This window comes from Lipophrys pholis, assembly GCF_963383615.2.
Source record: "Lipophrys pholis genome assembly, chromosome: 14".
Taxonomy (NCBI): Eukaryota; Metazoa; Chordata; class Actinopteri; order Blenniiformes; family Blenniidae; genus Lipophrys; species Lipophrys pholis.
This window is the reverse complement of record NC_137633.1, coordinates 23271526-23296302: the sequence shown is the minus strand read 5'-3', so window position 1 is coordinate 23296302 and position 24777 is coordinate 23271526. Positions and strand designations below refer to the sequence as shown.

Below are 24777 nucleotides of genomic sequence, written 5' to 3'. Positions count from 1 at the left end.
AGGCTGAAAACATTCGAAGCTGAAGCAGCAGGTTAACCGGGGCTTCTGATCTGTGCAGGAGTTAAAACATCAAACTGGCGCTGCACGCCGGCGAGCGTGGGCCTCCCTAATGCGTTAGTGGAGCGGAGTCATGTGGACATCCACTACAGGGGAGCCTTCACAGATTTCACTTGGTTGGTAGAGCAGTCGTCTCCCAGTCGGAAGGTTGCAGGTTCGATTCCTATCTCTGCCTGTATACATGCCCAAGTGTCCTTGGGCAAGACACTGAACCCCAACCTGCCTGGGTGAATGCAGTGTGAGAGTGAGTGGTTGGTGGTGGTCGGACGGGTTGATGGTGCAGATTGCCACTAAAACAGTCTGCCCCAGGGCAGCTGTGGCTATATACGTAGTTTACCACCATCGAGTATGGAGGGAATGAATCACGCAATGTAAAGCATCTTTGAGTGTCCAGAAAAGCGATATATAAGAGCTATGCATTATTCTTACTATTATTATTATTATACCTGCATCTCCTGCCACAGTGCCCGGCGGTGGACACGCCCACTCTCACCCGCCACCCCTGCCACAGTGCCCGGTGGTGGACACGCCCACTCTCACCCACTACACGAGCATCAGACAGTTCAACAACAGTTCAGTTTGATCTGACCAGTAAAAATAAAGCATAATAACCTTTATATAACCTCACATTCTCTTATTTATCTATTTTTGTCCAAAAAGAAAAGGTTTGGATTCAAGCAACTTGTTTTTTTTTTAATCAAAACAAGTTGAGTCATTTTACTTCATCAGACCTTTTGAGATGAAATTGGACTGGATGTAAACCAAAATGAGTTTGAGAGCTTTAATCTAGAACAGGGGTTCTCAATCCCGGTCCTGGAGGGCCGGTGTCCTGCATGTTTTTGCTCTCCCAGCTTCAGCACACCTCAATCTGATGTTGATGTCATCGTCTCGCTTGTGAAAAAGCCAAGTAACGAGGCCTTATTGCATTCAGGTGTGTTGCAACTGGGAGAAATCTAAAACATGCAGGACACCGGCCCTCGAGGCCCTGAATTGAGAACCCCTGACCTAGAACATGTCCATCAGAAGATAAAATCAGTGGATGAATTTAGACAGAAAGAAGGAATACTCATTTTTATGGATATCAAGATACAGGAAAAGTCAGTCATTCCATTCATGTTACATCAAACCCAGTTAAATTTCACTATTTTCCTATTCAAATGTTTACTTATTCTCTCCTACATATTTAGTGCCTTGAATTAATGTTTATTAAAAAAATCTCCAATATGAAAAGACAAAAAGCCTTACACTTTAATCCATGTGTGACCAAATCAGATTTTTGACTCGGCGAGAACAATTCCTCTAAAATACAATAATAACTGATACAAAAGGAGATGTGATCCCTTTGAAGAAAGACCAGAGGTGAACTCATCAGTTGCACCTGGATCAGCTTTATCTGCTCTGATAATATGAGATGAATCTTAGCAGGATCAATACTGAGGATTTATCTGGATCAGAAAAAAACACTATAATACAATCCTTTCAGGGTTGGGTGGAGTTATGGATTGACCTCCTCCTCCTCCCAGTATTACTCCTCTGGATTAGGTTTCACACTTGCAGCCTGCAGGCGTCATTAAACAAATCATCATAAAGTCTGCGGAGCCAGAGTGTATTCTCTGTGCTATCAGCTGCTGGGTGGCGTCCGCAGCATATCCTAGCCTTCCCGTGTTCCCCCGGAGAAATCACACACTCCTGTTGTTGATTTTGCACCATAATAATGGCAGCAGCCAGCAGCACTCCATTACCGAGAGCTGAGGGAAGGAAATCAATTGGAGGCATAACACTCCCCCGAGGGCGGCCAATTAAAGACCAGGAGACGGTAGAGAGACTCTGACAAGACCCGAGGGCTTCACGGGAGGACCGGCGGTCCCAGGCCGGCGGTCCCAGGCCGGCGGTCCCAGGCCGGGGCCTTCAGGGACTCCGACGGCAGCATGAGACATCAGAGGGAAATGAACATGAGAGAGTTTAGAGTCAGACACTTTTAGAAAGGATTGGAGACGGTCTGAAGCAGATGCCTCCCCTCGGTCGGTCGGAGAGTCACTGACGGCAGCGACATGCCGGCTCAGAGGAAGAAAGCCGAGACTGAAACCTTCCGCAGCCCAACAAAACTCGGGGCTCGCCACCCGGCGCCCCCGACTTATGAGGCTTTTCCACTTGCTCCTGCCCGACTCGCCTCGACTCGGTTTTTAGGCTTTTCCATTACAAGTTAGTGTCTGATTCCGGGTACATTTCTCGGACCGACTCGACTGCAGTTCCAAGCGAGACGAGCCAAGCCGAGTCAAAAATGTGACGTCGACAGACGGCAGGCCACTGATTGGTGTGAGGTCACTGGATGAGTCAAGAGAGTAACCTGTTCATAAGAGTTAACCCGCCATTTTTAAAATCCAATCACAACTGAAGGATCACGAACAGAGATGGATGCACAGAAATCCAACTTGTGGGGCAACGGCGAGAGGCAGACTTTTCCTTGTCTGGTGGCCGACCGGAGGATTCAGTGGGAGCGAGACGGAGCGACCCGCTGCGAGAAAGCGTATCGGGAAGTCTCCCAGCTGATAGCAATCCGGAGACGCCTTGCTGTGATGAGGTGGAACTATATTTTAATGGAAAACGACCAAAACTGAGTCGAGGCGAGTCGAGTGGAATAGTGCTGGAATTGTGTGATGGAAAAGCACCAAAAGACATGCTGGTTATTCCCACGTCCACAGTGACAAACACCATCAGAGAACATTTCAACTTTCGTTTACCGAGTCCTCACCGATGGAGACATTTCATCACGAGGAGTAACACAAAGAGAAAGACGTGAATCTCTGGATGTAGCAGAGACTGAGAAATCTATCATACCTTCAAAATGTCTGTTTGTGGAACTGAAACTTCACTTTAAAATAAATAAACACTTACGTAGACGACGTTAATGTGTTTGTGCATTCAGGTTTGTTCTTCCACATAACAGTGCTCCTTCTCTTGGCCTTAATATCCACCAGTTCTGACTGGGCTTGGTGCTTTTTCTTTTCATCGTGTTGGTTTTAGGAAAATTTCCTGAATGTTTTTCTGCTTTTGTTCAGAATTCTGTCCCCGTTACCTCCAGGTGTGAAAAAGATTGGCGCTCTCAATTGATGAATCGGTTTATCGAACATTTTTTGTGAATTAATGACAATTAATTGCACTTTTCTTTCAAATAAAAAAGTGTGCCTTGTAGAATTTGCAGAACATGAAGACCGTGCATTTAGAGTTCAACACATGTAAATGATCATGGTTATTACTTCAACAGGAAACAGTGGTGAATGTCTGACGGGAAATACAAGAACAACTTACGCATCAATGAGTAACTGTTAACCACTGAATGCTCAATCATAACTGATAAAAAAAGCCTCCCTGGGAGCAGAGTGCGCAGTGGAATATGTGGAGGAATAGAAACGAGGGGAGGGCAACGAGGAGCTTCACGGTTCATGGAGGTCCAGCTGAGGAAGCAGCTTCACGCTCCACGTTACACCCGTCTGAGTCGCAACACAGGATATCCGACGTTTAGTGGCGTCAAAAACAAGTGACTTTTCTTCAAATGGACCTAAGTTAGTTTCAGAGACGGGATGAGTCCGTCACTTTGGCCAGTTTGGGAGCAGACAGGTGGTTGGAGGATCCAAAATTCCCGACAAACAGGACTTTGTGAAGCATGCAAAAACACATGCAAACGTCAGAGCAACCTTTCAACTGGAGAGTCCTTTAGAAAGACAGTAAGCAATAGAATAAAAAGATTTATTTATATAACTGCATAGAGTAACTACAAGGAGCTGTAGAGTAACTACAGACAAGCTATAAAGTAGGCATCACCAATTGGCGGACCGCGGTGCGGGTCCGGACCCTGACGCCGTCCCATCCGGACCCAAGGCCTACCTCCAGCCCAAGCAGAAGGTTACAGACAGAGTGCTTCATTTTTAACTGGCACAGCTATTATAGTCTTTACGGTAATACTAAACCGGAAGGGGCTTTTCTATTTTAATTGGTGCAGCCGTTATAGTTTTTACAGTAACGCTTTAGTGGATGAGGAAACACACAGACCAATTGCATGCGAGTTAAGCCGTCACATGTGATACCACGCAGGCAGGCAGTCAAATCTGTGTATTCTATGAGCAGAACTTTGACAGACGGAGACCGTTTACGATGGACAAAAGTGAGAGAAAAAAAAAAAGAGAAAAAAGGGATGAGACAGAGGAAGTTGAGAAAAAAACGGGATCAGATGACCCTCTCCAAAGAAAGAAGTGTTGACAATGAAAATCGAGTATTTAATCCAGAATGGAGTCATTTCTGTTCATTCTTCCCACTGGCAGCACTAAACATGCGAGTCTCATTTGCGCTTAGTAAAAATTGTCAACATAAAACAACATTAGGAGACCACGGAGAATCAGTAGTCTGAGAGTCCAGTATGACCAGTCCACCAGGATCCTTCACACATTTACATTCATTCAGATGTTTGTTGATTTTTGCCGATTGCCAACTTCAACAGCCGTTCTGACAGCAGCTCACCATGTTCATTCAGATTCCTTTCTCATCACAGATGTCAGGGGCTTCTCAAAAGGAGTCACACAGAACTTTAAAAGGGTAAATGCTGGGCCTCTCCTGGAGCTAATGGTTGATCTCCAAGCAGATGTGTCCTGAGAGAGCAGATTGGAAGAACGGACGCTTCCACTGTCTGGCTCCAAACGTCCCCGACACTCTTTCCCAGGTCTGAGGAAAGTCGCTCTGTACATGACGCACAACTGCCAGGCAGCTTGATTAAAAATAAATGTTGTTCCACAATCAACAATGAGCTCCTCCACCCGAGTCTTTCTCTAGTGGTCAACATGCGTTTAGATTAATCACCTGTAAAATGTCTTTTATTGTTCTGAAGCCAAGCACTGTATTTCAACATGCACAATTTTCACATTTCATTTGTTTTCTCTCGTTTTGAAAATAAAATGAGCCTGATGTTTATTTAGTAAATGAGAGAAAATTGTATCAGCAGTCATACATATACTTTCAGTTCCATGTTACATGATGATAATTATTGTCAAACTGTTTTTGACTTTCACTGAATTCATTTGATCCGACAGTCAGCTGTTGATTACACACAGATAACAGAACTATGAGGCTACTTAAATATATAGCCATCCCTCCATCTTCTAATCGGTTTAAAACTAGTGAGGGTCGCGGGACGCTAGAGCCAGTCCTAGTTTACTCTGGACGAGGACAGGATACACGTGAGCAGGTCTCCAGTCCAGGACTAACACACACTCACATTCACACTTGAAGGCCTTTTAGTGTCACCAATTAACCTCACATGCATGTGTTTGGACTGTGGGAGGAAACTGGAGTACACTTTTATATATATATATATATAAAATCACACTAAAATGTGTATTATGAAATGAAAATGGTTCGACATTCTGATCTTCTGTACCTTTGGATCAAGAAATTCTGTCAAACTGGACCTCTGAACCTTTTAATTGAATGCCCCTGCTTTAAAGCCTCATGCGGCTGCACAAGTCAACATTAGTGAATCAAATTCCTTAAACGAAGGAAAAGCTGTATTGTTCTTTGATGTTAAACGGCTCATTCAAACATATCTTGTGGTCACTAAACTGAGATTAATTCAACTTTGCTGGAGTTGATAAGACGGCTCATTAAAGCCCCGCGGTGCAACGCACTGCCCCTCGGGATGCAGTCAATGCATCGCTGCACGTTACAGGTGAAGGTATTAGGAGGCCCGGTCACATGTAGGGAAATGTCAAGGCTGTCTTGAGGAATCCTGTCCAGTCCTCAAGAGCGGGAGCATCACTTCTTACTGGACGAGGCCTTGACTGCACAAGGTTTATGACCACCACCGGCAGCAGATCTGGAGCAGCTCCGCTGGGGACCAGCAACTGTAATCATGAGCATAAAAGCCACTTCTTTATTATCAGAACCCCTGAATCAGAATGTGGAGGCCCGTCGTGGTCAAAGTGCTCCTGCGAGGGGAGGAGCACTGTGTGTGATCGTTCTCAGGGCGAGAACGAAGAAGAGGAGGAGGAGGAGGAGGAAAAAGACGAGGAGGAGGAGACTGGTGTCAGTTCAGATTTCACGGCTCCCTTTATAGCCGTGACGCAGGACGGAGCAGAGCCATGTCTCTCCCATGTGGCACACACAGCGAGACACTGAAGCTCCTCCTGAATGTGAATAGACCCTTTTTCTTGACTTCCAACATTTGAACAATATTTATGTTTTCAACCGCAATCTTTTTGTTCCTCTTATTTTTGTCTATTTTCAACAGTAAATTATCAGTTGAACAAACGGAAAACAATCGGAGATATTACAAGAGTAGAATAGATTTCTTCTCTAACCACATGTTGTGTGTTGGGGATCTGAAATCAACAACTACACAGTAATGCATTTAATTGCCGTTCCCAATAACATCTGCTGAAGATAGATATATTTTAAATCTTGTTTTTTTTTGTGGATACCTGTCCGGTGTTAAACCTAATTAAACCTTGTAATTGGCCTCATATAACGTTTCCAGTGATGTGAGGATTTGAATGCCAAGATATTCAATACCATCTATTAGCCATTTGAACTCGCTCTGCAACTTGATTGTGGCATCTGGCTGCCTTTACCCACGGCCAACGTTTTACCTCCATTCACTTTATAACCTGACAAATATCCATAGGCGGAGAGAAGACTCTTTAAATGAGCGATTGTTATTGGAGGTGGAATTCAATATCATCACATCATCTGCATATAGTGACATTTTGTGTTGTTCACCATTTATTTTCTGATGGTTCGATGCCAATGTTGAACAGCAGAGGCAACAGTGAGCACCTGATAGGAACTTCTCCACCTAAACAGCTGATTGCAGGTTACAATATAATGTTTGTATCCACTTAAGGAAGTTTGAGCAAAATGCAAATCTTTTCAGCATTTGAAGTAAGTACTACCATAACACTTGGGTAAATGCTTTCTGGGCCTCTATTGACCGAATCATCTTTACCGGTTGGATGAGTCATTAAATGCAGTAATATCTTGATGTTATCCACATAGTACTTCCCAAATATGAATCCGTCTGGTCAGAATGAATCAATTCTATGATTATTTTATTGACGCTTCTTGCCAACATGACAGTGGAAAACATTCAAGAAATATCCTCAAAATCAAATTAGTTCAGCTTTATCATTACGCTTCTTGTTCAAACTACTTCCTGGTTTTACATTGACGTCGTTTATAATTCACATTCATGAAGGATTCACTCAGAACTAAAGATGGCATGTAAACAAATTAACTTTCCACCGACAGCAGACCAACGGTGCTGCACTCCTGGAGGACTTCAGGTTGGAGAGAATCTCAACACATTCCCGCCTGCACACGCTCTCTGGGAGGAGAGGAAAGACGCCGGCTGCACAGGTGGATCATCCAGGCAGCAGGCAGGTTCAACTTTACATCAACTATCTGTTAACGAAGCCACATTAACAGATTCCCATACAGAAGCCTTTAAGACAACACTGTGGGAATACATATTCACAAGATCTGTGCTGGAAGTTTTAACGAGAACAAAGTCAGACACTTTCATCCAGAAAATATCAGCTAAACATGTTCATCAACCTTTAAAGTGAAGATAGAACCGCTCAGAAAGTTGTATTTAAAGTTTTGCATGAAAACTTTAAGTTAAGTTTAGAACGCTTCATAACAGCATTTATGATGAAACATATCATTTCATTTCATTAAAATGTTAGTGGTTCAACATTTTAGCAAGTCGTCTTTTTTGACCTTTTACCATATTTAACTTTTAATCTGATCTTAGCGATTTTGGACGTTACATTTTTTTGCCATTTTTACCTTTCTTGGGCGAAATTTGTATTTGTACGTTATGTAATTTAAAATATATTAAAAATAACGTTGTTACAACCAACTAAATCAACTCAAAGCATTAGCTGTTGTTGTTTTTTTTACCAGGTTTGATTATAAACCGGCTGACTATAATTCATTTCACGGTTCAGATAAATCCTTGCAATTTTCCAACTTCAGACATGCACAAATGTACAAAACTGTCTTTTTTTGTTTATGTCTGTTTTCACCTTGGGATTTTCTACAAGTGTGTACTTCTTGGGCCGTTGTTTGAGGCTCAGGGTACTTCTAAAGTAGACTCACTGTCGGGGAGGTAAATGAACACAAACAAAACAAATATAGTTGCAAAGCAGGTTTTGTTTTCTGTTAAAATGACAAAGTGATGGCCACAAACACACAGATCAAAAGAGTTAACATTGTGTGTGTAAATACACAATGAAGTATAGTTTGTATGGAGCAAAACTGAGTATTAGTAACTTGTTTCTTCGATCAATGAAGGTATTCGACGCTCAGCATCTGGAGACTTTATAGCAGATATAAGTAATTGAGACTGACGGACACCTTTTCTGAAGCTACGACTTTCCTTCTCACACAAGAGACGCAAACGACATCGCCTTATCGAATCCAGTGGCCGCCAACGACATCACCACGCGCGCTGCGCAGCTTATGGAAGCTCCGCCACGTGTGTGACGACCTCACTGACCAGTGCAGCCGGCAGGAAACATGGCGTCCAAGCAACACAAACGCTCAAATTCTTGGTTGCATTTCAGGAGGAAAGACAACAACAGGGCAACGTGTGATACTTATATAGATATTTCGTCATAGGAAGGAGATACGACCAATATACAGAAACATTTGCACACTCGGCGATAACTCTGAATGAACGGCACCTCTTCAACCTGCTCCAGAGTGAACCTCAACCCAGCAGCAGCGTTAGCAGGGCGTCTTAAGACCTCACTGTCGGGTTTGTAAAGTCGTGGTACTTCTGAACTAAACAGAACTGAGGCTGATGGACTGGTTTGTTCTCCTTTTTTCCAAATGACAATCAATAAGAGAATCGATAAAGAACCGAATCGTTAAGCAGAATCGAAAATGGAATCTGAATCATGAAAACTTATCAATTCCCATTCCTACCCAAAACACATGTTAACACCAGGAGGCCTGTACTACGAGTCGTGATAAAGATACCCAGGATATCTGTTACCTGAGGCCTGTACTACGAGTCGTGATGAACGTACCCAGGATATCTTATACCTGAGGCCTGTACTACGAGTCGTGATAAACGTACCCAGGATATCTGTTACCTGAGGCCTGTACTACGAGTCGTGATAAACGTACCCAGGATATCTGTTACCTGAGGCCTGTACTACGAGTCGTGATAAACGTACCCAGGATATCTGTTACCTGAGGCCTGTACTACGAGCCGTGATGAACGTACCCAGGATATCTGTTACCTGAGGCCTGTACTACGAGCCGTGATGAACGTACCCAGGATATCTGTTCCCTGAGGCCTGTACTACGAGCCGTGATAAATGTACCCAGGATATCTGTTACCTGAGGCCTGTACTACGAGCCGTGATAAATGTACCCAGGATATCTGTTACCTGAGGCCTGTACTACGAGCCGTGATAAACGTACCCAGGATATTTGTTACCTGGTTGACTTACCCAGACATGCGTGACCTGATAAGTGTTAACATGAAGCAGGTTAACAACTGACTAGTTCAATCCAGGGTTTCTTTCAGGATCAGTGCACCTTCAGATGAAAGGGGCGGAGTTTGCAGCATCTGACCAATCACACACACACACACACACACAGAAACCCTGCAGAGCAGCTCACTTTACTATAGAGGAGTTATTCTCTGGGAATATTTTGAATTAAAGCTCTTCCACCAGGATCAAAGCAACATGGTTGCCACAACCAAAGCCAGAAAATTGCTGACTTGTTACTTTGTGACTTGGTGAGATTAAACAAACTTAATTCACTGGACAATATAAAGCGGCACGGCACAGCGATCACTCCGTGTCACTTCAGAACAGCAGAAACGTTCCAGGCAGAACTTCCTCGCTGCTCGTCTTTACTTTATATTGTCCACCGAGTGGCGTTGAGGCTCAGTTTCCCCCGTGTGAGTGTGTTTCGTGTTGGAATGTGAATTCATCACTGTGACGGCAGAGAAGTTCTGCTTTCCAATAAATTATTGTTTCTTCAGGAGATCATTATTATTAACCTCATTATTTCAGATCAACCCTCGTGGAGCGTAACAGACTTTTCCAAGAGATCTGATTGGTCAGGAGGCGGAGCTTTGACCTCTGATCCAGAACGGAGCCTGCTCCGGAGCAGGTTAAGACTTTCAGAGCAAGGTGACTTATCACGAGTAACTCAGGGTTAATCCTTGAAGTTACCTCGATAAGAGAAAGTCCGGAGTGGTAGTAGATCTCCTGGTGCGAACAAGACGGCAGAGAAGCAGACAAAACCACATTCTACTGGTTTCTGGTGGAACTTCTCTCCACGCTGACGTATGAACGAGGTTTATATCCACAATAACGATTAATAGATCAAATCTTTAAATATATACTTCTCTTTTTTTTTTTTTTTTTTTACGAATACACACGTTATCCTTGGAACTGAGTCTTTTTTCTTTTATATGCATCTTTTCCTAGGATAGCGTGTTTTTTCTCGGTAATCTTTAACTTAACAATTCTGAGAAACGTATTCTTATTTAGAGAAAAGACCTCAAAGCAAAATGGATCCAAAACTCCAGAAATCGGAGTCGTCCATGTAACAAAACGGCGATAAATGAAGAGAACCCGTCGCATTCTTAAATATGGCGGCTTAAACCCGTCGCAGCCGTCACTCGATCGATCAGACACCCGACAGACCACACCCACAAACACTATGAACTGCTCCAAATTTCAACCCCATGACCAGGAACTTTTGGGGAAATAATCCAAATGAACAACCCTGATAATTAAAATGCAGAAAGTTCCAGTGATGCTTCCTGGTATCTGGCTCCTGCAGCCCATGAACTGAAACAGTGGAGATGTTTGTTTAAAGGTCCGAGCGACTCTGAACGTGGAGAAATCGGCGAACATGAGAGGGAATCTGGATCTGGAAAGGCCCGCGGTGGGTAGAAATTGGATATTTCCCGCTTTCCTCTGACAAACCACAAATCAGAGATCAACAGATGAGACGAGGAGCGTTCCTCTGTGATTCGGCCCGACGTGTCACCACAGAAGCTCTGTTGCACGGCCGCAGCCTGTCGCCGGCGTCTCCGCTCTCACGCCATCGTCATTATGGAAATGTATCTCACAGATGCTCCGGTGGGTGTGGCGCCTGAGACGGCGGAACACTGGGAATATCCACAAAGCCCTCGCCTATATGACCCCGTAAAGAAGATAAGCCACGTCCTAAATACACATCCACATAGATCAGGGGGGGGGTTAAAAGAGGGGCCACATACTGAAGTCTCCAGATACAAAACACAGTCAGAGGTGCAAATCTGTCCCATTTCCTGGGGGCTTTCCGACGCAGACCGATGCTGCGATACTGTCAGCTTCCAAAAGGGGGCGGTACAGCGATGAAGAATGTTTAAAAAGGTGTTTAAAAGACCATTACCGCCCGCAACGCTGCGGTCGATTAAACATTAGTGCAAAGGCGTCCTGAAGACGGTTCACCAAAGGAAGAACTTTGATTTTCTTCTTGAGAATCGTCAGTGTGACGACAGAACGACGCCCTCTAGTGGCCTGGAGACAAAAACAAGTAGGAGAGCTGGAAGGTTTACGCCTTTTAAGAGAAAATAAATAAATAAATAAGAGAAACAGAAGATATTTTCTTAAAGACATTAATGTGGATGAATATTTTTACACTTTACAAGGTCATAGCGAAGAAACACATGAAGGGGGGGGGTGACACCCCCCCGGTGTGTGTGTGTGTGTGTGTGTGTGTGTGTGTGTGTGTTACAGTAATGCACCTCTGTCAGATTAAAGCCTCAGTGTAACGATCAGCAGTCCTATATGAATGTATGAATGTGTGAATGTGTGAATGTGTGTCTCGAGCCTGGTTCCTCCGGAGGAATAAATCAGTGCAGATCTTCAGGTTTCGTCTCCAGCCGCCAGCAGGGCCCGAGAAGAGGAGCCGGAGCAGGAGCCGGTGGATGTGACAGAACGGAGAACAATGAGAGCCTCTTGGCCAGACAAAGGCCGTTAGCTCGGTGTGGCCCGGCTCGGCCCGGCTCTCCCCGGCCGTAGCCCGGTTCCCCCTCACACCCTCCGTGATCCTCCGGCTCCATTTTTCCTCTTTTCCTCCCGGAACCCGCAGCGATGCTAAGCTAACGTCTGGACCCAGCAGCGATGCGCAGCGGCCGCTGGAGCCGCTGGAGCCGTCGGGCGAGCCCTCCGAGGCGGCGCTGGCCGCGACTCCCGGTCCAGCTGTGAGGGACCGGGGGGACGGGTGGGGGGACGGCGTGGGGGGGGGGGGACCGGGGGGACCGGGTCCACCGCCCGAACACGTACCTGGTCCAGAGGCAGATTGATGATATCGCTGATGGGCTGCAGCAGAGTGGATCCGGTGCAGGACGCCGTCGTGTGTGTCGCCATGCTGGGTCTCCGTGCGGGTAAATCCTCGGTGTGTCGGGGGATGATGACCGGGTGAAGCCGCTCCACAGCCGCCGCCGCCGCTGCGCTGCTGTTGTTGCGACGTGCTGGACGGTTGTCATCCACGGCACACGTCCAACAAAGACGACCGAGGCGGAGCAAGAGCGTTCCCGGCCCCGACCACGGCGCTCCGCCCTCCCTGCGACCGCTTTCACTTTTTAATCCAAACAATCCAGCTGAAAACGTTGATTTATTAAATCTCACACTTTCTTACGGACGATTTGAGATTCCAGTCAGAAAATATCAGTCTTTGCATTTCTTATTCGGGCTGTGTAGGCCAGGGCGCTGCAACCTGCGGCTCTTTGGCTCCTCTGGATTGGCCCCATGAAACCTTCAACAAAAATATAGCTCAATAAATATTTCATCTTGTTTTTATTTTATTTACACACACAAAGTCATTTTCAGAATCATTTTTTAATTCTTAGCTAAAAGGGGCTTTAAAAGGCACAACTACGGTGAGGCTAAATAGCTAAAACCACAAGAAATGTGGGAAAAAGTTACTTTAAATGAGGATTTCTCACACAAATAAAGCTTAGAAATGGGGTTGGAGTGCACAGAACTACTTAAAAAGGTCCAAAATGGTTTAAACAGCTGAACTGTCTAAATAAAATGCTAAAAAATAAGGTTGAAACATCTAAAATCAGGTATGAGAACAGCTGAAAATGAATTGTTGGTCCTAATTTATGATTGAAACTTCATCAATGCAACATAAGATATAATTGTGATGTGAGTATGTGAAAACCTTAGAAGCTGTGTCAGGCCCATTTTAAAGGTTAGATGTGTTTTGTGGCTCCAGTTGAATTTTATTTGTTGGAATATTGCAAAAACTGCTCTTTTGGTCATACATGGAGCAGACCCCTGCTTTAAATCAAGGATTAGCTTGCTTTATGTTTTATAGACTGATCTTTATTTTATTTTTTTATAACATTGAAACAATCACAATAACCACACTTGTAATCCCTGTTCCAAAGATAATTATTATCTATGCTGCAAACATAATAAAGTATATGAACTGAACTGAACTAAATGTATTGTTCAATTTTCTTTATTGACATTTGCACGGAACAAAACAGCAGGGTTGTTAGACGGTCATAATAAAGAGCAGTTCTGCCACAAAGCAATATTTCTTTTTGTTTGTTTTTTTCTCGAACTCACCCTCCCACCCTATATACTATTCCCGCCCTCCCCACGTTATCACACGGGCATTCCTTCCATTCATACCAACACACACCTTAGATAGTTTGACAAACTGAGAAAAAGAAAGAAAAAAAGGAGATATGTCATAATAACAAAGTAGAATAGGTAAGTAAACAGGGGAATGGGGGAAGGGGGGAGGGGGTCAAATACTTTCTGCAACGATTGACAGAGGGTCAAACTTGTCCGCCGTGTCTTGTGGAAGTTGTCCAACGAACCTTTCGAGTCGAGTGGCGGGAGCAATGATATTCCGGGCTGGTTTAGGGACTCCGACTGAGGTTGTGATTCCAAAGAAGGCGCTAATGGGTTCAAGCGCTACGGTTTGACCTACAACCCTTCCCGAGGGTTTAAGAAATAGTCCCAAATCCAGACACTTGAGGGCATGTCAAGACCATGTGGCCAAAGTCAGCAGGCGATTGTCGGCAACCGACCGCAGCCGTCCGTCCTATCGGGGTCGGTTTTGGCAAGTTAGGCGTTGGTAAAATAGACTCTATGTTCAATTCTACACTGGGAGAGGTTGAGTCTTGCACAAATAGAAGATGTGTGAACATTATTTAATATCTCCCGTCAGATTTAATCGGATAAGTGATCAAGATCTTGACCCCAGGTGGACCTCAGGGAGCTCAAACGGTTTGGAGACCGACTGTAAATATGATTGCATGGGGTTCATGTAAGACCTTTCTGTCGGATACTGAGAGTCAAGAACTGGTCTAAGAAAGGATTCTGCTCGTCTGTTGGGGAAAATGGGGGAAGCAAGTTTTCACACAGCGTCTCATCTGAATAACGAAGAATAAGTGACGGTATGGTGAATCGGATGTTGACGCTCGGTCAGTAATGGAGGAAAAAGATGTCGTCATCAACAGTCACCAAGCGTCTATCAGAGCAGGTGCGGAAAACTGGGTCAGAACCTGAAGGGGGAAATAGGTGATCGCCGTAAAACGGCGCTTCCCCGAACTGGTTCCAGATCATTAGTGTGTTATTAGTTCTGAGAAGTAAGATTTTGTTATGCAAATAGGTCCATGTTGAAAAAGGTGAAGACATTGTGGTAAATAATGACATTTTTATGCGGTTGACTCGTCCAATTAATGAGGGTGGGAGTGAAGACCACCTGGTAGCGGTCCGACTGACAGCGGTCAAGCAATGGGTTAAAGTTTAAAACAAAGGTTGTGAAATTTCACTAAAAGTGTCATTACACCGGTCATTTCAAAAATACGCGGAGATATTCTGAGATAAATAGATCTTGGAATAATTAGGAATTATTTTTGGGGGTAGCGCTAATCCTCTACTTTGCTGAATTAATTAATTAATTAATTAGTTAGTTAGTTCTACACACACACACACACACACACACACACACACACACACACACACACACACAAATCAAATATTTGTATTTTACAGAGAGATTAACAACCTTTTAGTTCAGTTTCTGGTCTGTGTTGGACGGTTCATACTGGATTCCTTCCGGGTCTAATAACCAGTCGACTTTCAATGGATTGAAAATTGTTGTGTTTTCTTTTCATTGCTTGACCAAGTGCATCAGCTTCAGGATTACAGCCCGACTTTGTCTCTGGAGAGGAAACTAGGGCCACTTCCGGGTGGCAGATGGTCTTTATCAACGTTTTTGTTTGGTTGGATTACGCTTGAGTGGCACACAAAGTTTCAGCTGAGAAGCTGAAACCCTCCCCGCTCGGAATCTGAACCAGCTCCTTGTGTCCTGCTTGGTTTCTGGTGTGTTTCTGCTTCTGACACTAACACGTTTAAAACATGTTTCAGAAAGTTTCATCGAGTCTTCTTCGACCAATTCCGGTGCACCCGGAGCAAATATCAGCGTCCACACACCTTTTCTTTGTTCTGGCTGACTGAAAGCCTTTCTGCACCATATCATAGGGTGTGTTACAAATCCCGGTGTTGGTCGGTTCTGGTCTCACAGTTCTTGAATTCCTGAGTTTTTCCAGCTGTTTCCTTTCAAAACAGAAGGGCGACAACGTGACCGCGCACCTCTTCTGACGCTACAACGAAGGTCTTCGCTGGTCAGAGCACATGGAGGGAAGCGACGGCTCATTCATTCACTGGGACGGAGCGAAACACCTGGAATGGAAAACGACTTTTCATTATCTTGATATTGTCACAAATAGGCGAGTCACTCGATTCAATATTTAACAGGCTTCCATTTAAACCCATATTTTATTAACTTCATTCATTCAGTCAGCGAAAGTCATCAGACAAGAGGTAATTAGTATTTGTGATTATCATATTCGCAATTTAAAAATGAGATGACATATTCTATTGTCAAAAGTCCCTCATAATACAGCAGAGGAACTAATGAAATAGTTTTACGTCATTTAGGACAGCTTTTCACCACATCAACTCTTGTATAATTTAACTAAATGACAAAGACGTCAAACCGTAGTGAACATCCAACGTCATACAAACAAAAAAAACCAACTGTGTGTCATCAGTTTTATTCAGAATATAAAAACAAGCCTAATTTTAAACAGATAGGAGAACAGGAAACTGACACGGAGCTAAAAACCTTCTCATTCTCGTCCCATTCACCTTCCAGTGATTTGCAAGTCTCCAGGTTTCTGTTGTGAATCACTTGTCGTGTAATTATCAGTGTGGAGGTCTGTTACATCACACGAGCCATTGTGGTCCGTTTGTTTACATTCACGTGCCCTCCACAATGGCGGAACGCGGAGGGAACCGGAAGTGTGACGTCACACGACAACCCTGAAGCGTGAGCAGAGAGAAGACTGGGCGGGTGTTCGGGGTGTCCGGTGAGGGGAGGGAGAGGGGGGGGGGGGGGGTGAATTATCTTGACGCTGAGCGCCTCTTTGATGACAGTAAAAATGGAGCGATGGCGGCCCGGCCCTCCACAGTCATCCTCCGTTTTCTCCACATGTGAGCAGAAGTGAAAGCAAAACCTTCACGCCGCTGCTCCAAACAACGTTTCAGTGAGATATTAACAATCCGTCACGAGCTGCTTTAAAGAACCTCACTGCACGTGAAAGGGGGGGGGGGGTATGACGTCACATGGGGCGAACCACCGCTCATCATACCGTCCTATAAAGATCCTATAATACCCTCATTTCAGCGCGATCATCTTCACTGAACACAGAAAAGTCCTTTTATAAGCTGAGCGGTGTTTTAACCCTTTGTGGGATCAATTCTGTCGCTCATCCTCCAGCAGCTCTTAGATTTAAAAACGTCACCTGACTTTCCAGAAGTCACACTCAGACCTTCTTTTGTTTTTTTTAACAGACTTTTCCAAAGTAAACAGCTCCTCCATTTGATTTTCTGTGTGAAAAACACTCCGCATAATCTGATCTAATAGAGGAGTTTAGACAGTGTAAAACAATCATTTGATCATTTTTGGAAAAACGTGACTTTTGCTTCGAGGCAACGAGGTGAAGTTTGGTTTGTTTGTGTTTAGTGTCCAAAAGCATCCCTCAAATGGTTTATTTCAGATCTTCAGTAAACACATAAATATGATGTTTTGTGTGATAATTAAAAAAAAAAAAAAGGTTATTTCTGTACTGTGTTGGACTTAATCTACTAGTATTTGTAAATAGTCCCTCCACTGCCATGTTGTATTTATTACTGTCAAACCTTTACAAGCATATTTACCTGTTAACTCATATTGAATTATTTACACTACATTAAAGCTCCGTGTGGAGAAAAACTTTAGAGGATTCCCTCTATTGAAGTTATCCTATTCTATTCTATTCTATTCTATTTGCTGTAATTTCCACACATTCTCCACTTTCACAATAATTTCTACACTTTAAAAAAAAAAGAAAGGTGCATCGCTCCTAAAACCTGTAATTTGACACCAGCTTCTTCTCCTACAAATGGTTCTGAGGTTTTAAGCAATGTGTCTGAAATTGAAAGATTATATATTGACTGTCTGACACGTTAATGTCCTCTGGTACAGTTGTACAGTGTTGTCTGCAGACCCCCCCCCCCCCCCCAAAACAACAAACAAACAAACAAAAAGCCCGAAAACCTTCATATGATAGTTAAATCTGTCAAATGTCTTCAGTTTATGTTTACTTGGTCTTGTTTAAAGTAAAAGAAAGTTATTCTTCCCCCCTTACAGGCGTCATAAAGTCAAACATGGGAGGTTGAAAATGGCTGAAAGAGAATCTCAAAAAACAAAACAAATCAAATACACCACACAGTCTAACCCTTGCAACGTGTGGAAAGTATAAGGAAAATTAAAAAATCTTTAAATTGTTGATTTTTTTTTCCAGAGACGTCACTGTTTGAGAGGAGAATAAAACCTTTATTATTATGAAGAAACACGCGCTTCAGGCTGCAGAAATCACGTGTTTTGATGATACAGCAGATCTCGTGTGTTTTCGTGACGTGGCTGCAGAGTAAAACAAACTTAATGTCTCATAAGTTTTCTAACACAAACTGAGTACAGAGTACAGAGTACACAGTGGTCGCATTGCTCCGTGATCTTATGATAGAAATATTGCATCTCTGGAAAGCAGGAGGCGTAATCCAGCTGAAGAAGAGTCAGAAATGATACGTGCAGTAAGACGCTTCCATGCGCGCGCACACACACACACACACACACACACACACACACACACACACACACACACACACACACACACACACACACACACACACGCACACACACCTGGTTTGAATTGTTGTGTAACAGCTCGGACCTTCGTACAGGAGCATTCTTACTCTGATAAATGGCGCCATCTGGTGGATTCCGGTCATATTTCACTTTTAGAGTTTACACATAAATGACCTCGAGAAAACGTGAATTACACTAGAAGGCTCAAAATGAGGACGTGCATTTGCTCTGGAGTCTGCATGGATTCTATTCTTTCATTATTTATTTACAAAAAAAACAACCCCATATAATATATATTTTATTGTTTTATTGTCTGTTCAGTTTGAAGCTGGTATTTGCACCTGATCTCAGAATCCAACAGAGGGCAGCTCCCACTCACCATCAGAAGCTCATCCGACTCAGTCTACCACAAAGTCATTAAGTAGATAGTCGGCTTTTAAATACATACATTTATTTAAAACATAAATGATGTCACCGTGCATAAATACACACCGATGTGTAGAACTTTTCTCTCCGGTGAATCTGTACAAACTGATTGATTACTGGGTGGACTGAAGACATGCAGGAGGGGACAGACAATAAATCAGAACAGTTTCTTTTAAATGCAGACTTTCAAATGATCTGGTAGACTGATTCCATTAAGTTAAAGTCACATTTAATACTTCTGAGAACGGCGAGAGTATACAGTGATCATCAAATGTGTTTTGTTAGACAGAACCGAAACACAAAGCTGCGCTTCTCTGTTGTTTTATTACACCACCTTAATGTGGTGGTTGGAATTCAGACGCTTTCAGACTGGCCGTGAGACCGATTATGTTTTATCTTTAGTGTTTTAATGTTTCATTCGTTCCATAAAGTTTGTTTGTTTGGAGGCGTAGTGGAATTAAAAGAGTTCATCTTGAGTGTGTTCTGCCAAGAAGAGTTTTAAAAGCACGTGTCTCGATTTTCCGTTCTTCCTGAGTCCTTCGTGAGAAGAAAACTTAAAGGGACGTTACGTAAAATGTAGGTAATTCCACTTTTGTCCACTGGGTGGCAGGAGTGACTCAGTGTGGGACTTGATTCACCGCTTTAGTATTTCTGTTTTTGGACCTTATGTAGATATTTGAAGTTATTTTATGTGACTGTAATACAAAGGGATATGTCTAAAGCAGGAAACTCACCCTGACATTCAGTACCAGAGCTGCTAGCATAGTTAGCTTAGCTCCATTAGCTTTAATGCAAAAGAAAAACAAACCAAAAATAAATTAATTAATGTGAAATAACCACTGGAATATTCTTGCAAAGGGAAATTCTTCACAACAGCAGTGTTTATTCTAATGTCAGTCTTAACGGATCAATTTCACAGTGAAGTGAATCTTTTTTTTTTATTCACCATCCAAAACTCCCACAGCAGCTGTGTGCAGATAAATATATTTCCAGCAGGACAATGCTTTTCTTTTACTTTTTAAATCCGAGTTTCCCCAAAGCTGGTTTCTTCCTGGGACTGCATGTGGAGGACTGACTCAGCGCTTTTCGTGGACTGTTTTCCTGCAGTGTCTGCAATTTCAATTATTCATCAATCTCTGGTTGGTTTTTTTTTTCCAAGGCTGTGCTTAATATTAAAGGACCAGAGGGTGTTTGCCAGCTATCGGAGCGTCGCACTTCTCAGCCTCCCTGGGAAAGTCTCTGTAGGGGTTCTGGGAAGGAGACCCCCGACCGATAGTCGGACCTCCGATACAGGAGGAACAATGCGGATTCCGTCCCGGCCGTAGATCAACAGACCGGCTCCTCACCCTCTCACAGATTATCGAGGAGATGTCGGCGTTTGCCCTTCCAGTCTACTTGGTGACAGAGTGAGGAGCTCAGCCATCCGGGAGAGACTCAAAGTCGGGCTGCTGCTCCTCCACATTAAGAGCAGCCGGTTGGTTCATCTGATTAGGACGCCCCCTGGTGGCCTCCCTTTAGCGGGTCTACCAGGCACCTCCAACTGGGAGAAGGCCCCGAGGTCGGCCCAGGACTCGGCCCAGGACTCTGGAGAGACTCTATCTCAGGTTTGGTCTGGGAGCGGCTCAGGGTCCCCCAGAAGAGCTGGAGGACATGGTGGGGGACAGAGATGCCTGGATTTCTCTGCTCCTGGTACTTCCACCACGACCGCTAAAGGACCAAGCGGGACAGGAGATGAATGGATAATATTAAAAGTAAAATCCTTCCTTCAAATATCAAAGAAATGCAGGCTGCGAAAAGAAAACAAGTTATATAAGATCACCGAGAGCACAGCAATGAATAATGTCAATAAAAGCATTTCATTCACTTCGATGCACGCAGGGCAGGATAAGATATGTGTTATTACCATTCGAAGGTATTTAAGAGCATATTAATACTGCTGATCCCTGGAGGCTGCTCCTCTCTTAGTGCGCTCTCATCCAACGCTCAGCATGCACTTCATGTACTACAGCGCTTATATAATCACTATTAATCATCCATAACCACACACACACACACACACACACACACACACACACACACACACACACACACACACACACACACACACACACACACACACACGCACGCACGCACGCACGCACACGCACGCACACGCACACACACACAGTAGAAAGCTGTGGACGGAGACGCTTCATAATCTGAGGCTCTTCTGGCTTTTTATTTTTCTCACTGATCTCCAATTAAACCATCGTGAGGAGAGACGGTGTATGTTGGCATCGTCATGGCAACCATGTCTTCTTCCTCCCTGTCTCTTCTTTTTATTCTTCTTCGTGTGTGTGTGTGTGTGTGTGTGTGTGTGTGTGTGTGTGTGTGTGTGTGTGTGTGTGTGTGTGTGTGTGTGTGTGTGTGTGTGTGTGTGTGTGTGTGTGTGTGTGTGTGTGTGTGTGTGAGAGAGAGCGAGAGAGAGAGAGAGAGAGAGAGAGAGAGAGAGTGACCCATCCTCTCCTCCTCTTCCTCCCACCTCCCTCCCAGACCTCACTTGATGCGGCAGAGACACAGAGAGTTTCTGCTCACAAAGTGGACACACAAGCTCGTCTCTTCCTGGTTTCTTCTCTTCTGTCTTTCTCCCAAAAGATCTCCACATGACGGACATTTCAAACACTGAGCTCACTGTGTTTCTGATCTTCACTGTGCGGATGGAGCTCCTTATATAGCCGCCGCTCCAGCTGCTCCAGCTGCTCCAGCTGCTCCAGAGACACTGTACAGCCTCCAAACTGCAGTTTGAGTTTGGGGGTCAAACTGAAGTCCCCAGACTGGAGGATGCTCCTTTAAATAGATCAAGTCCACAAAGATGTGCACGTACTGTTCATTTACCACACGCCTCTGTGTGTAAACAGAGTTTTAGATGTTTGAAAGAGTTCTGTGAATGCTCAGGCGTCACAATATTATCCTCCCTCAGAGTAGAATGAAAAAAGGAGCACTCAATTCCAGGCCTTGAGGGCCGCCGTCCCCCATGTTTTAGGTCTCCCCTAGTTGCAACACCCCTGAATTGGGCTTTGTCTCAAGCTTGACGATGACATCATCATTAGATTGAGGCGTGCTGGAGCTGGGAGACATCCAAAATGTGCAGGACACCGGCCCTCAAGGCCCGGCGTGGAGTACCCCATGAATGGAAATGTTAACGCATGAGGTTCATTACTGCAGAACAAATGAGACCGTGAAAGTCTGTAGCGAACAGCAACATAAGAATTTTCTCCATTTTGAATGTAGTAGAATTAATAATGTAATAACGTGCTGGTGATGAAATATTTGAGCCAATATCTGCTGGGGAGGGGTTCAATGGGGTGTAGTCAGTGGGGGGTCTGGGGGAGGAGGCGAGGCTTCCCCTCAGAGGTGAGCGGGGGTGGTGGTGAGAGAAGACCGGATGGCATCTGCAGGCAGGCAGCAGGGGCATGAAATGTCATCTCCACCAGCAGAGGGACAAATTGGGACCGAGCGCATCAACCACAAAGATTTATGAGCATTAATAGCAGCTACTCTTATGACAAGCTTTGATTGCATGTCTCTAATTCTAAGCAACACGTGATGTTTTAACCTTGAACGTATTCATTAATGCAGTAATTTGGTGTGATAGCAATAAAAGTTAAATGTGTCTCAATGACCAACATCTGATAGCATCGCCTGTGTAAAGTAGAGCATCAGTAATTCATTAATTCAGACTTTTGTCACTGGCATTATGATGCAAATCTGATTTCCTGTATGCATGTATGTATGTATGTATGTATGTATGTATGTATGTATGTATGTATGTATGTATGTAAGTAAGTAAGTAAGTAAGTAAGTAATTATGTATGTATGTCTGTATGTATGTATGTGTGTGTGTGTGTGTGTGTGTGTGTGTGTGTGTGTGTGTGTGTGTGTGTGTGTGTGTGTGTGTGTGTGTGTGTGTGTGTGTGTGTGTGTGTGTATTGAATTGTATGTATGTGTGTATGTATGTATGTATGTATGTATGTATGTATGTATGTATGTATGTATGTATGTATGTATGTATGTATGTATGTATGTATGTATGTATGTATGTATGTATGTATGTATGTATGTATGTGTGTGTGTGTGTGTATATTGAATTGTATGTATGTATGTATGTATGTATGTATGTATGTATGTATGTATGTATGTATGTATGTATGAGTGTGTGTGTGTGTGTGTATGTATGTGACCAACTTTTCACAAAAACTACTCACCCGAATTGCAGGGTTATTTTCAGGGTTCAGATTTTGGGATGTCAACATAAATAACCTTTTCCTAATAAATCCCAAAAGCTAAACTGAAAAAAAAATATTCCCCATACAACGTGGATGAGAGAGGCTCCTCATAGAGGAGATTGAAAAAGACCGCCGTGACGTTGCTGCCTGATCTACCTCGTTAGTATCGACACGAGCTAAAGGCTACCATGCCAGCAAAGCTAACTCGGTTCTGCAAACAAATGTGGCGTTGGCGAAGGTCTGCGCTCTCCCGAGTGCCCGCTCTAGTTTAGTAGTGAGGCCGCAGTGAGGCTGTGAAAGTAGACGTGCACATTTCAAAGGAGAGCAATAAAATTGCTGATGATTTTTAGGCTGTAAAGCTGGAAGCCGGGAAGCTTCCTCTTGTGCTGGTCGGCGTCCGCGTGTGTTCGGCTTCGCTGTGAGGTTTTAGCTGATCAGAGATCAGACGGGGGTCCACAGCTTTTCTCAGAGGAAACCTGATTAGTTTTAGGGCTGTGATGTTTACTGTTGCTTTAGTCCAGATTAAAATTGATTACAATTACCATAGAGGCCTTTTCAAAATATCATCGATATGCATGGGAGGCAATAACTCACAGCTAATATCAAAATATAAATATCCCAGCTAACCTGTTCTTTGTCAACACAGCGGTCACACCAAACAGGAAAAACACAGCATGAAGGCCACAATACACAACGTTTATCTCTCACCTTCGTCACTTTAAGCCTTTAGGGTGGCTCTCGTCAGAATACTCAGAGTGACTGAAGATATTTTACGCTTTGAGATGTTTAAATAAGAGAGAATTTATCTGCTATTTATATATAAGCTTGACCAAAACCACAACCAATTCTAACATATATTATCTAAAGTTATAAACCGACTGGATTTCCAGAGGAAACTCTCACATTCAGTGTCACGGTGCCTATGGATTCATTTTGTTGAGGTAATTAGTGGTGAATGTGGTAATTATTAACCTGGACACATAGAATTCTGCCCTGTAGAGGTTAACTTGCCTGAACAGTGACTTGAACCCTGGACCCCCACCGAGGCGCTGACAGACGATATACTACCTGCTATGCCCAATCATCTTTCAATACATTGGGAAATTAATGACAGACACTTCGTCTGGACAAGATGAACATGGACATTTATGTTTTGTTTTTATATATATAAAAAAAAAAGAAAAAGCAGTGTGACGTGATTCAGCCCATTGGTGCGGTGCATGCATTAACCTTTGACCTCATCACTTCCTGTTACTGAGAGCACATTTTTCCCGTTGACTGTGTAACTTACCTATAGAAATAAAGCACGCAGCACGTTTTGCAAAAGAATGTGACAAAATCATTGATGCCTTCACTCTTAACCACGACAACCGACGTGAGGGCTTGATTATTAGTAATTCGGTGGGTTGTATCCAAACTCTGACTCCTGGTTATCACTGTGTTTATCAATATGTCATTAGATCCATTGAACAGAATATTTTTCTTTCAGTGGAGGTTTTGTTGACTGGCAAGCAGGAGGTGGTGGTCTTTGTGTGTGAGGCCGAAATGGAACCTTGCTGTGTGTTTTGCTTCCTGCTGCCGTTGTTGAGGCTCCATCAGTGACACACTTGTGTTAAAGTTTACATTCAGTGGTGTGTTTAAGTGGCCGGCCTGTAAACCTTTCACCTTCATCACTGTGGCTAAATATCTTTCGTATTGTGTCGCGAGATATTTCTATGTGGCCGACTGTTACGTGCACACT

General features: G+C 43.8%; 1 protein-coding gene across 3 annotated transcripts in view; it reads right to left on the bottom strand.

The window, feature by feature from the left end:
• Positions 1 to 12628, bottom strand: part of mboat2a (membrane bound O-acyltransferase domain containing 2a) — a 56736-nt gene extending 44108 nt beyond the window's left edge. Inside the window, exon 1 of one of the 3 annotated variants that reach the window (XM_080479707.1) lies at positions 12411 to 12628. In XM_080479707.1, the coding sequence (XP_080335833.1) occupies positions 12411 to 12494 (84 nt within the window). In that variant the 5' untranslated portion in view covers positions 12495 to 12628. The remainder of the gene's footprint in view (positions 1 to 12410) is intronic. The other 2 variants (XM_080479709.1, XM_080479708.1) reach the window with 2 other exon arrangements.
• Positions 12629 to 24777: the final 12149 nt, after the last annotated feature.